The 15079-nt window shown below is 30.0% G+C and overlaps 1 protein-coding gene across 1 annotated transcript; it reads left to right on the forward strand.

Annotated features, from left to right (window-relative positions):
- Positions 1–4058: 4058 nt before the first annotated feature.
- LOC124927017 (two-on-two hemoglobin-3) lies at positions 4059–5198 on the forward strand. Its single transcript, XM_047467352.1, has 4 exons — positions 4059–4263; positions 4392–4522; positions 4734–4878; positions 4969–5198. The coding sequence occupies exons 1-4, from the start codon at positions 4127–4129 to the stop codon at positions 5069–5071; spliced, it is 516 nt and encodes a 171-aa protein (XP_047323308.1). The 5' UTR covers positions 4059–4126; the 3' UTR covers positions 5072–5198.
- The last annotated feature ends 9881 nt before the right edge of the window (positions 5199–15079 follow it).

Below are 15079 nucleotides of genomic sequence, written 5' to 3' on the forward strand. Positions count from 1 at the left end.
TAATGTGTAAATTTTTATGAGAATCTTTTACTCATCATTTTGTCATCTAGTTAGTTGAGATAAGATTAAATATTTTAAAGATTAATGAGGTTTAGATATTCGAGATCATATATATATATATATATATATATATATATATATATATATATATATAAGATCTTATATATATACATATTATATATATATATATATATATAATATGATGTTTAATTTTTAAATTGTTTGGATTGTCGGGTCGAAAGTTGTGGTTAATTTGAATATATATGTTAAAATAATGGATACTTGGGTCGGATTGTGAATTCACCCACATATAAACGGTTAAGAATACAATTAAAAATGTTATATGTATATTTTGAACTCGCAACTTAACAAAAACAAGTACAACTCTTTAACCAACTAGACTAATAAAATTTTATATTTTAAATTCAACACCAAATTTGATGAATGCGGGATGCTTTAACAATAAGTTCAACTTTTTAACTAACTAATCTATATATATAATGATGTTTAATTTTCAAAGTGTCCGGATTTCCGAATATAAGCACATTATATATATATATATAATTGGTAGTCGTATCAATTATATATTCATACATAAATTTATAAAAAGAAATCAACAATCTTCAATGGTGAAATGGTTAAGTGTTCAATATAAATAACAAAGATCGAAAATTCGAATTTTACCCGGTGCAAATTTGTAATAATTATAAAGGGGGATTAAGGAATATGTTAGTTAGTTGACGGAAGTTAGTTGGTAAGTGGGTGAAAATAATATTGTTGTTTGTCCGAAATGAATTGATAAAGCTCGGTAAAGAGAATATGGTTGAGTAATATATAATATGTTGGCTAACGAAAGTGAGTTTGTAAGTGGGTGAAAATAAGATTGTTGATTGACCAAAGTGAGTTGATAAAGCTCGATAACGAATAGATAGTTGACTAATAAAGAATATATTGCTTAATTAACGAAAATGAGTCTGTAAGTAGGTGAGGATAAAATTGTTATTTTATTTTTAACCGTACAAATGTACGAAAACTTTGCTAGTTTATTTTAATAATGCTCTTTTATTAAAATGGTGTAGTAAATTTACAATTGAGCTGAATAGTCTTTGTGCATCGATAATCAAATTTAAGTATAAAAATGATTGATCTGGTTGGTTCACTAAAATGTCTAATTATCTAACGGGGTGTAACATTTTAAAGGAAAAATTATTTTATGTGGAAAAGTTTTTATGATCAGTCTAGATTCATTGTAAGGGATGGTTCTTTGATTAAATTTTTTAGTGTAGTGTCAAAAGTTTAGTTAAGACGTATCATAAGCTTGCTTCCATTGCTATATGTAAAAATGTAATAGTTAAGGACATGTTTGATCACTGGTCTAGTGGGTTAATTTGCTAGCCGAATTGGATATAAAAATATATTAAACATTATGGAGACTTTGTCACATAATATAGTTTACTTTTGGTAGAACGCAAACAAGTGTCACCGTTTAAACAAGTCGTTATGCGTTGAACAAATATATATAGTTTTCATGTGAGGCATTGTTACAAGTTGCTCGCTAAGATTATCCATATAATTTTTATTGGGAAACTTTTGTTATATGCAGAAATGTCATAGTTAAGGACAAAAAATTATGTGTTGACAATATATGGATAGTTTATATTTGAACATTGTTACAAGTTGTTTGCTAAGATTATTCCATATAATTTTTGTTGGGAAAACTTTTGTTATATGCAGAAATGTCATAGTTCAGGACAAGAAGTTATGTGTTGACAATAATGGATAGTTTATATGTGAGGCATTGTTATAAATAGTTCCCTAAGATTATTCCATATATTTTTTTGTTGAGAAAATTATTGGGAGTCAAATATTCCATCTAAGATATCATTCTTTTGATGGAGCGTTATTAATGATGAAGTTCTAAAAGATGATATGTGAATGAAAAAATATTGTATTATGGTTAGTCGTTGTCGTATGTGTCACAAAGAGGTTGAATCAACAACTCACTTACTTTTGTATTGTCGAATGTGACTAGTATTCCACCATTAATAGTATTTGAGTATTTTCTAGTATTAATTGGGTGATGCCCGAGTCTTTGAGTAATTGCTGAGAAATTTGGATTGATGCGGCTAATATGATAGATATACATATTTGGATTATCATTTCAAATATTTTTTGATGGATTATTTGGTTAGAGAGAAAGCGTCGAACTTTAAATGATCGTAGTCGTCCGATGCATATCATTTATAATACTATTATTATAAAGTTTTCTAATATTAGTTCGGGAAAGCTAATAGAATTTGTTGGAGAGTTAATCGTTCTTCTCGATAATTTTCGAACTCGATAATTATTGAGTACCTTTTTTTATTATTATTATTTTCATGTCATGATTTATTGTTATGTTTAAACGATTTTTTTTTAATATATATGAATATTTTTAAAAAATATATATATTATTTACTTATTTTATTATTTAAACTTATTAATAGATTATTGTTTGTAAAATGTACAGGTTTAATTATTATATTAGTTTAATATTAAAATTAGTTATTTAAATAACATAATATTTATATTAAATTTTAAGAAAAATATTTTTTGTTTTTTTATCAAAAGTTTGAACATGAACCTCCTCTTTTTTTTTTTTATCACCGAACTGAATTTTAATCTTTTAGAATGCCTAAAAAAAAATAAAGTTCAAAATATATTTTTTTAGTCTATTTGAATATTTTATTAATTTTTTTTTTAAATTGTGGTCAATATTTAAATAACTTTATTATAACAATAAAATAACAAAAAAAAGAATATTGTTAACTGTCAATATATAATGGCAATGAAATAACATGCGCTTTTTACTCAAACTTGGCATTACTTTCGGTTCTAATGACTTGTATTTGATTTAAGTCATATTAAGATAAAACTTTTATCCCAAAATTCATATATCTCATCACACATCTAATTAATAATTTTATCCATATAACACTCTACTTAAATGTTTTATTTTATATTAATAAAATTTCATTTTAATATATAAATTTATAATATTTATTTTATTTTATTTTAATATAAATTAAATTATAAAATTATTTCATTTTAAATATTTTTATTAATTATCTCAAATAAAAATTAAAACACAATATAAATTCAATTATAACATACCATATTAAATTTTAAATAATTCAAATAAATAAATAATTATATTAAAAAATACGGTTAATATATTTGAATAACAAATATTAATTAATTTGTAAATATAACTCATATAAATTAAATATTTATGAAAAAAATTATTCTATTTATATATATATAAATTAATTCTAAATAAACATTCTAAATAAATATATTAATTAATTTAAGTTAATATTTTTTTCAATTTAATAAAATAAAAATATTATAATGTAATTTAAAAAATTAAATTAAATGACATTTAAATTATAATTATAGAAAACTGAAACTATTCTATTTAAATTTTTTTTAATTAATTATATTAATTAAAATAAATTTATAATATATTATATTATTGATATAATATTTAAATTTTAATATTAATATTAATAATTTATAAAATTAATATTCATTTAAATTTTATTTTCTTATTAATAAAAGTTAATACTAATATATGTATAATTTTTTAATATTTATTTTATTATATTTTAAAATTTAATTTAACAGAATTTAAAACAAGTTTGTACATTATTTAAGCCAATTTTAACCTAATTATTATAATTATGATAACATATCAATTTAAAAAACAAAATTACCTTGAAGTTACAATTGTTAGTGGTCTATTTTCATCGAATGTACTAATTTGTTATAATAAAAAACAAACTCATACCATTGTATGTAGCTCAAATTGGACCAAAAGAAAATTATTCACTCAAATAAATAAACATAAAAAAATAATCATTTTTAAATAAATAAAATACTCATTTCTTTATAAATAAATAAAAAACTATTATTCTATTGAGTACAAAACTATTGGCGCCGCCTACATTCGTGAGAAGCGTTGCCTCCACGCGAATACCACGAGTCCCAATATATCTATATGGCGTCTCAAATCTCCATTGCTATCTGCAAATGTTAAAGGAAGGAATCTAGAGAGTTCGAATAGGAGAGAAGACAGAACGTAACGATGCAATCTCTTCAGCAGAAGGCGTCGGAATGGAGCGGAGTTGACCAGACAGATGCGTTCGCCATTGACGAGATCAATCTATTCGAGAAGCTCGGCAAGCAAACTTTCATCAATCTCTCAACTCATTTCTACAACAGGTTTCCTTTCGAATAATGCGATTTCTCCAAGCTTATTGACTGTAAACATTAATTCATTTCATATAATGACTATACACACTCTGAATTGGTTAATGAAGTTGTTATTATTGTATCGGCTTGCGAATTAGGGTTTATGATGACGAACAAGAGTGGTTCCGATCTATTTTTGCGAATTCGAGTAAAGAAGACGCGATTCAAAATCAGTATGAGTTCTTCATCCAGAGAATGGGAGGACCGCCTCTGTATTCCGAGAGAAAAGGTATTAGTTAATGAAAACTAAGATCATTTTTGCTGTAATCGTAGATCTGTTGTTCCAAAAGATGATTAGGTTCGAGAATATGACCTAGATTTCATTAATATGTTTCTATAAACAGATACTACTTCTCCAAAATCTCCATGACATGACATGACATGACATGAAAGAGTTGAATTGAAGATGATATTGTTGTTTCTTTCTGTTTCTGATGCAGGTCATCCTGCTCTCATCGGTCGTCACCGTCCTTTTCCAGTAACTCATGAAGCTGCAGAGAGGTGGCTTCAACACATGCAACAAGCATTAGACAGCACTGCAGATATAGATTCGGATTCCAAAACCAAAATGATGAACTTCTTCAGGTACTTGTTTGAAATTGTTAGATATCTTGAATGATTTTGGTTTATTTTCAAATAATCCATCATTATTACTGATTTGGTTGTTTCCCACAGGCATACTGCATTCTTTCTTGTGGCTGGAAATGAGATGAAAAATCCAAACCAAGGAGTTCCTCCACCATGTAAGCATGCAACTAGCAAAACATCTACTAACTAACTGTGAACTTTCATTGCAAAATTGCAAATTCATGATTGAATGAATCTAAATTAGTTACTAAGTTTATTTAACATTGAACAATCTGTTGATTATCAGCACTATTATTGTCATATTATCAGTTAGTTAATCTTGTTTCTTCTGTCAGTTTGTTTTCAGTTTGTTTGTATAGTCATTTTGTTTGTATAGTCATTGAGATCATTCATTTAATACCTAGCTTATTGGTTATTTGGGTAGTTCAAGTAAAAATCGGTGTATCGGTGTATCGGTGTATCGGTGTATCGGTGTATCGGTGTATCGGTGTATCGGTGTATCGGTGTATCGGTGTATCGGTGTATCGGTGTATCGGTGTATCGGTGTATCGGTGTATCGGTGTATCGGTGTATCGGTGTATCGGTGTATCGGTGTATCGGTGTATCGGTGTATCGGTGTATCGGTGTATCGGTGTATCGGTGTATCGGTGTATCGGTGTATCGGTGTATCGGTGTATCGGTGTATCGGTGTATCGGTGTATCGGTGTATCGGTGTATCGGTGTATCGGTGTATCGGTGTATCGGTGTATCGGTGTATCGGTGTATCGGTGTATCGGTGTATCGGTGTATCGGTGTATCGGTGTATCGGTGTATCGGTGTATCGGTGTATCGGTGTATCGGTGTATCGGTGTATCGGTGTATCGGTGTATCGGTGTATCGGTGTATCGGTGTATCGGTGTATCGGTGTATCGGTGTATCGGTGTATCGGTGTATCGGTGTATCGGTGTATCGGTGTATCGGTGTATCGGTGTATCGGTGTATCGGTGTATCGGTGTATCGGTGTATCGGTGTATCGGTGTATCGGTGTATCGGTGTATCGGTGTATCGGTGTATCGGTGTATCGGTGTATCGGTGTATCGGCTTTGAAAAATAGACTAATATTTCTCACACAAGCAAAAGAGTTATAATCTCATAACGAAAACATAACGATCCTTCAATAATTAATTGACTAATTACTCAGGAGTAGAGACTATTTGTAAAGACATGCGTATAGAACATAGCGTCGTAGGCTTTTTCTTAATATATAACCAAACACTGAACTCTTAAAATGAATCTCTGATTTTATTTTCTTTAGTTTATTTAGGAAGTAAATTAAAATGACGATTCTAAAGTCAATTAAATCGATACATACTCAAGTGTATCGATTTAAAACATGTACGGGTCAATTCAAGAGGCCTATGCTAAATAACTCTATTTTCGGTTACTCATCCTTTCTAATTTTTTACGGGATGTAGAGGAAGGTAAGTCAATGAGTTCTTTAACATAGCTCGCCTTAACACACGAAAAACGTTTTCTCTAAAAAATACAGTGTACGGGTCGTACTTGCCATAAAAATCTCTCGTCTCCCAACAGCGGGAGCACGTGTGGAAGGTAACTTCTGGATCGCACAATCCGCCCTTAAAGACGAGGTGTTTTCTAATTAGGAGAAAGACGTAAACGATCCAAAAAACGCGTACATATTATTATTTTTTTATAAATATAATATATCTACAAATAATAATAAAAATATAGGCAGGTTTTCTAAAAGTCTCAATTTTTTGGGAAATCAAACATAGGATTAGAATCAAAATATTCTACTAAAGAAGAAGAAGAAGAAAACAAAATCACTTGATTTATATATATAACCTTAATTATGCCGACTAAAGATCCCGTACCGGTCCGGCGAACCTAGCCGAAAAAGACCGGCGAAGATTATCCGGCTCCACCAATCCAGACCCTTCATCAAAATTCTGTAAATAAGAATCATAATCGTAGGCAAACAAATGCTGCGCCGCCGCCGCCGCCGCTGTCGTCGGCGTCTCAAAGTATTGAGAATCCGGCGAACAGCCGATGGTTCTGATCCACATCCTCCCTCTCTTGATCTTCTTCTTCAAGAACTTCAGCCAGCCGCCGCCGGCGACGGCGGCGTCTCCGTCGTTGTTGCCGTGGTGCTTATTTTGTCGATCAAGCCGGTGGCTTAGACTTCGAGATCTTTGCAAACCCATGATGATGATAATACCCATTCTAGATTGAAGGTTGAATCAAAATAAAAATAATTCTACAGATCATTTAAATACGAATTAGGAATCCAATCTCTATGAAATATTCTATGTATATTATGATAATCTAACAAATAAATCATTCTAAAGAAAAAGTTCATAGTTTATCTTTATTACTATATTGGCATAAATCCTAAACTTATTATATTTTAAATATATATATTGTCACTTTTTTTTCTTTAAAATATTAGGAATCTAGTAAAAATAAAATAATTTTTATTTTTATTTGAGTTACACATATATTCATAAATTTATTGAGATTTCTTATTTTGATTTGAATTTATTTGTAATTAAACTAAAAAAGTGTTAGATAAAATTTAAAATTATAAGTATATAATTAGTTTATTGTTTGAAAATTAGGAGAATGATAAAATATTATTTTAACTATTTTATCTTTAAACTTAATCAAAAACTTTGTTTTGCCCCCACTAAGATTCAATAAGCTCGTGGACTTTAATGTTTTTGTTAGTTACTTAAGTTTTTAATCATCTATGTACAATTTTACATATTCTTAATGACAACCTAAGAAAAAAAAAATCATATATTGTGGCTACGGTATAAAATATCGAATAAAAAAATTAAAAATATAATTAACCGTAATCAAATTCTATTCTAATTGGAAGTAAAGTTCAAACTCGAGAGCTCGATTCAAATTGTTTGAACCTTATTCGAATAATATCAAATCATAGCTCAAATTAATTCTAACTCACTATTGCATTTATTCTAATTCAAAGATTGGAAAAAATAAGGTTAAAAATTAAAGATTATTTGAATATTATATTCTCCTGAGAAATGAAGTTATCATGATTCATGGGAGACCGCCCACAAATAAATTAAGCAACTATTCCAAATATTAATTAGGTTTTAAAAAGTAAGTATGATATTTAAATATATATATAATTAGGTTTAGAGAAAAAGTGTGATATATATATATATAAACACGTAATATAAGTTTGAATAATTAAACAAAATATTTTGATTTCGAGTTCGACTCAAAATATTATCAAATATATTTGAATTTGACTCGAATTCAATAATTTTAAACTTAAATCAAATATATATAGAAACAACCTATAAAACTCGTGAGCTTAGTAGGTTCAATTACACACTCCTTTTAACTCGTTTTAAAAAGTTACAAAAAAAAAAAATTAGTCTAATGATTATTTGGTAAGTAAAACTAGCTATTCATGGAAGATGAAGAAATAATAATAACTTTTTTTTTCTTACTATATTATTACTTTTTTTTTCATTCATAATTTGTGGAGTTAAGTTTTATTTTTTATTTGTAATTATCCTAGTCTTTTTTTTTTTAAATTTTGTTAACTTAATTTGTATTTAATTTAAATAATTTTATATTAAAATTATTTAATTGTTTTTTTTAATTAAAATAGAACTAGTATTACACCCAATAGAGGTGAGATATAGAGGTGATCTCATGTTTAAACTCAAAGATCTTTCAAATAAAATCAAACATATGACATTTTGGTCTTTATATAATGACGTTTGACATTCAAAATAAGAAGAAAAAAAGGACCTAAAATATTTGATTCTTAAATTTTGTTAACAAAATATTTAACCAACTAAATTATTTAAATTTTGTTAAAAATAATACAAACTTATTATATATAATTACAAATTAAAAAATAATAATAAATTTATTTGTTCGTGTTAAGGCACCACAATCCTCATATGTATTGTCCCTCTTATCCCATTATTTGTGGATCAAATGTTTACTAATTTGTTCAAAACTTTTTCTTTAAAATATTCTTTAAACAATTGATTAATCTAAAAATGATATTAAATTTACAAAAAAAAAAATTGTCACCTATTCTAATATTTTTATTACATATCTGAAAGATGTTAAAGTAGTTTAAATTTGGAAGGTGATTAATCTTCACTTTAATTATTCTATTTGTGATAGGTTTAATTTTAATTAGATTATATATATATATATATATATATATATATATATATATATATATATATATATATATATAAATAAATAAATAAATAGTTTAAGCTAGAGTATAGTTTAAGCTAGAGTGTTTAAAACCACTCATTTTAGTTTGATTCCATAGTTTAATTGTCCTTCTCTAATTTTGGTTGTAATCTCTAAGTTTGTTGTAATCTCCTAGGATTCACCAACACTTTGACCAGTGATTTGGGATCTTAATTAGAAGTTTGGTTCACATTGGATTTAACTATTCATGGTTTTTTTTGTTGGAAGAATATCATCAAAAATAAGATATAGTATATTATTTTTAAATTATTTAAATAATCTCAACTTAATCCAATTTTATTTTATTTACCTTTTCATTCATTATATAAATAAGTTCAACAAAACGAGAAATCTTGACAATTAAATTATAATAAGAAAAAAAAAATACAAACACATTATCTATTTGATTATTAAAAAGAACGAATAATTCTCTAACCTATTCCAACTACTTCTAGAACGAATATCATAAAACGTAATAATAATGTCACTATGAATGATACGCATCGAACGACTACGGTCATTGAAAATTTGATGATTTTTCTCAAACTAAATATTCTACTATAAAATAATCGGAATGGTAACTCAATATGTATTCTTATCATATTAGTCGCCTCAATTCAAACAACACAATAACTATCCAAAACTCGGGCATCACCTAATGAATCACAGTCACAATCACACTCCACAAAAGACTCCATATATTTGTCACCCTTGATAATGCAGAAGTAAGTGAGTCACCAATTCCACCTCCTTATAACACATACGACAACAACTTACCATAATTCAGTTTTTCTCCATAAAAACACAAGAATCTACAAGACGCCCCTATAGAATCAAAAGACTTCCAACCACACAACCGCCAATTATATAGATCTTTTACAATCCACTAATCCATCTTTCAAATTGTAGTCTCACTAAAACAATATATATGTCATAACTAAGAGTTCATAATAGTGACTTAATAATGTATTTTTTCACACAATATTGATCCCATAACCTTTCAAATAATAATATTTTCAATCATTGATTAAATCTAATCAGAATAACGCTTTCTTGACTTTGAGACACGCTTTTACTCTTGTATATAATTCTGTGGTAGATCATTTAGTTTTTTCAGTTGACAACGTTGGTAGACGTTCGATGAAGAGGGTCTTGGATAGAAAGTGTACGAGATTGATTATTTGACATGTCTTATTATTAATGTTTGATCATTACATCAAAAATACTATTAGCAATTAATATTATTGTCCAAAGACTTGATATTAATGTTGCATTAAGTATTTTAAGATGAGATAAATCATTATTTGAATTTAGTTGTTACTTAAATTTATAAATGTGAGCAACTATTTTATTGATTATTCTAAGTGATTAAGGGCTATAATTTTTATTATGTCAAGTTAAAGATAATTTTTTTTTAGACGAGACTGTAATATTTTTTTGAGGATATAGAGTTTGAGGGGGAAAATGATTTTGTCTTTAAAAATGATTTAGATCAATAATTCATATTGTGGGAGATTTGATTTATATCTCAAGTGTTTTTGACATTAATAAGGAATTTATTAATATTGATGATAATGTTTAAAAATCAAGAGTAACAAGACAATATTGATCAAATTCATTAAGTACAAACTCAACAACCTCAAAATCAAGTGTCTTTATGACAATTCAGTTTCATTGAATTACTCTTTAAGGACAATTTATGGTACTCGTTGCATATTTTGATATGGAGCTTCACCAAAATAGATGTTAATGGTTTTTCAATAGAGACATGTGTCGAAAGACCAAATTAATTTGTTGCAATGAGAAAACTTTGTATCGAAAGACCAAATTAATATGGTTTGCAAATTAAAGAAATTCATCTATAGAATTAAAGAAGCGTCTCATTAGTGATACCATAAATTTCACAAAATAACAATTCTCTCTTTTGGTTTTGAGGTGAACTTAATTGATTATTTGTGTATCACAAGTTAAGTGAGAGTAAACGTCTATTTATGGTTTTATATATGGGTGACATTTTGTTTGTCACAAATTTTACTTGACATTAAGTAGCCAATACTTACGAGATATTTGAAAAGAACTCAGAATTAAATGCTCACATATAGAAAGTCGAGAAGTTTTGAGATCATTGAGTATTCTGAGTTTGATCTTACGTGATGCCAAAACAGTATAAAATCCACTTCGGGTTATATTTTTTGGTAGCTGGTTTTGTCATTTCTTGAAGAAGTGCCAAACAAACACTTATGGCGTCATCCACTATTGCAGCGAAATTTATGACATGTTACTAGGCATCAAATTAAGTGATTTTGACATCAAGTTTATTTTATGAAAAAAATGATACAAAGTGGATAGATTTTTATAAAATATATATGTACAAACTCAATGGTTATGAACCTCTTGGCAATAGGTTTATCATCTACTGTCTTTCATGAGGATATTGCTCGTATGAGTGTCGTAGAGATCAACGATCTCTAACTTCAGTGGGAGTTTGTAATTTTGACATCTTCCAGTTTAATTATTTTATAGATATTTATAAAGTTTTTATTCTGATCAGAAATTAAGTATTTTTTAGTTTCTTACACTTTGTATAATTATGTTTAAAGTATGATCTCACTAAAATTAAATAGGATCAGTTGAAAATTGACATGAAAAGATCACTTTGTATGGAATTTTCATTCCTCGCATTCATGATATGATTTGTCAATTAATTGTATTGATTTATGTGATCATTGTTGGGTCTAGTTGTGCTTAAATACAACAGCGAGCTCTTTGGTCCTATATTGATAAAATTGTTTATACAACATATGATTGAGATGACATAAAACTTCAGGCGCATTATGGTTGATACATTTATTTTTGTACATACGTGACCCAGTAGGAGATTGTTGGAATTTTTAGGATCACTAGTATAATAAATAATTGTGCAATTGTAATATTTAATATAAGCCAAAATAATGTGATCTAATGTGATTAAGTTTATAGCTTATGGGTGTATTTGTCATGAATATAAAGTGAGGATACTTAAGTGACATTTCTAATTTTATGAAGGGGCTGAATTAGAAATAACCTAACTATAATAACTAACTTAATGTTAGTTATATGTAACGGTAATGGTCCCCATTTGAAGTACGACAAATTCTCCTTTGCGTCCCAATCAACAGAGAGAGAAATCTATTGACTTACTCATCAGATGGAAAACCATTCCATATTAGGAAAGTCTAAGGAAATAGAAGATTAAAGAATCATTTCATCCATGCAAAGTCTAAGAAAGAGAAGATTCATGATTCATCAAATTAAGGTATGCTTTCGCTGCATTCAGTTTTAGTTTTTCACACATTAAATTAGGATAATTCTAACAACACTCTTTTTTTTATATTTGGGGCGACATTGTAATATGAGGATTGTGAAGACAAATACTCGATCTCATCCTCACGAAAACTTGTTGGCTCATTTAATCTCTTCAACATCCGCAAGGCTAGCCATACTGATTCGATCACTACCAAATCGGGTTATCACAGACACTCTCGTTTGCCTAAACAAAGTCGATGACTCCAACATATGTGGATTTGATGTGTTTATTCCCGGTGAAGGAGACATGAAAATAGGATGTTCAAGCCATACCATCATCTTATACATATGTGTTTCGTTATCAATATAGATGGATTTCGGGTAACGAATATGTATATTAAAGTGATGCACCCTCATTCTAACTCAATCGGTCTCCTACAATAATTGGGTGTTCTCATTGAGCTCAATAAATACCCCAAAATCATTACTGGACCGACTAAGAAGATCATGATTCCACGTAATCGTTGACATTCCAAACAATCGAATCCATATACCCTCCCCTCCCTATATACGTGGGGTCTTATGATGTGTTCGGGTGCAATAATCTGTTGATTCTTAATATTAATCGGTCAACCATTAACGAGTCGTCAGATTCTTTCATCCACTGACGATCTAATACATTTATTGATTCACATGATAAATGTTGTTTTCCTTCATCGCATGATCTAATGTTTTTTTAAATATATTCTATAGAGCAACATATCTACTCCAGAATTAAAGCCATACCAAAACACACCCACATTAAGTTTGGGCTCAAGACACCCTCGGTTCCAAGCCGACGTTTGAAGTGTCCGACATAACTTTAATTGAATTAAGTCCACCTTATATCGCTCCTCTTTGTCCGTTCTTTATTTCTGAGATAGCTACAACTTTAGGGCGCGCCTCTAACATTTGAAATTCAAAAGATTTATGCCTAACATGATCCTCCTTCGTCTAGTCTACCCAGATAGTCTGTATCGAATCCTACCACTACTACAAATGTTTGAGCTTTGGTAGTACAAGATTACAATTGCACTACTATAGGTCGATATTGTTGACTAAGTTGTGTGCCAATTAGAGACATCTCCCTCCTTTGATTGTGGAAACGGAGTCTAGTCGAGAACTGACCCATTTCTAGAGTCCTCTATCTACCACCAATAACATTTACAATACAACGCATAGCCTCACCAGACTTAAACGCATGAGGTGTCCGTCCACTAATCAGACTACACGACCATCTGCTCATCCAAAAACCAGTCTTCTTTAAGATCAATAAGTATATAAGAGATAAGTCTCCAATAACTATTTTGAAAATGTGACTTTATACCTCCCACTCCCACTTTCATCTTTTTGTGTAAATTAAATCTTTTAATTTTAAAAAAAATATATTTCTTTGAATTCTATTTCTTTTGAAAAACAGTTATCAATAATAAAAAAAAAAATATATTCTAAATATAATTAAACATTATTTCACATCCCTTCTTCCCATCATATTACTCCATTTATTTATCAAAATATTATATATTTTAAATTATTATTATTATATATTAATACCCTTTACTTCTTTCTATCGGGAAATTTGATAATATGACCCTAAAAAGTGAACTATTTTGTTTTTTAACCTCTTTAATTTTGGTTTTGTTTTTTAACCTTTTTTTATAATTTTTTCCAATTATACCCCTGCATAACCTTTTCATTTTTTTTTTTTTTTTTTTTTTTTCTTTTTCTTTTTCTTTCTTTCTTTCTTTTCTTTTCTTTTCTTTTCTTCTTTTCCCCCGCTTTCCTCTTTCTCCCTTTCCTTCCCTGACCCCCCGACCGTTGCACTCCCTTCTCCCCCGATTTCTTCTTCATCTTCCCTTCCGTTCTTCTTCTCCGTCACCTCCCTCCCCAGCCTTCTTCCGTTTCCGTTTCTCCGCCGACGCCAAGCTCCGCCGACGCCAAGCTTCGCCAAGAAGCCCAACCATTCGTCGATCGCCAAGCCGAACTTCTAGCCAACGGACGATTTGAGGTTAGTTTAGGTTTATAGTTTAGGTTTATTGCTTCGTTCGGTTTGTAATAGTTAGGTTTATAGTTTAGGTATTCGTATATGCTTTCTTGTAATAGTTAGGTTTATAGTTTAGGTATTCGGACGATTTGCTTTGCATGTTTTGCTTATTATGAATATGAATGTTTGTGAATGTTTTGCTTAGCTGGTATAGGGTTTTAGGGTGGTGAACATCAGGGTTTTAGGGTTTTAGTTTAGGTTTAGGGTTTGGCGTGGGAAGTGGGCGTGGGGCGTGGGGGTTGGGCGTGGGGCGTAGGGATTAGGCGTGGGGCTTGGGCGTTAGGCGTGGAAGTTGGGCGTGGGGAGTGGGTTTGGGCGTGGGTCTTGGGCGTGGGGCGTAGGGCTTAGGCGTGGGGCGTGGGGAGTGGGCGTGGGGTCTTGGGCGTTGGGCGTGGGAAGTGGGCGTTGGGGCTTGGGCGTTGGGCGTGGGGGCTTGGGCGTTGGGCGTGGGGAGTGGGCGTTGGGCGTGGGCGTTGGGCGTGGGCGTTGGGCGTGGGGGGTAGGCGTGGGGGTTAGGCGTGGGGGCTTGGGCGTTGGGCGTGGGTAGTGGGCGTGGGGCGTGGGCGTTGGGCG

This window comes from Impatiens glandulifera, chromosome 2 (genome assembly GCF_907164915.1).
Source record: "Impatiens glandulifera chromosome 2, dImpGla2.1, whole genome shotgun sequence".
NCBI classification, from domain to species: domain Eukaryota; kingdom Viridiplantae; phylum Streptophyta; class Magnoliopsida; order Ericales; family Balsaminaceae; genus Impatiens; species Impatiens glandulifera.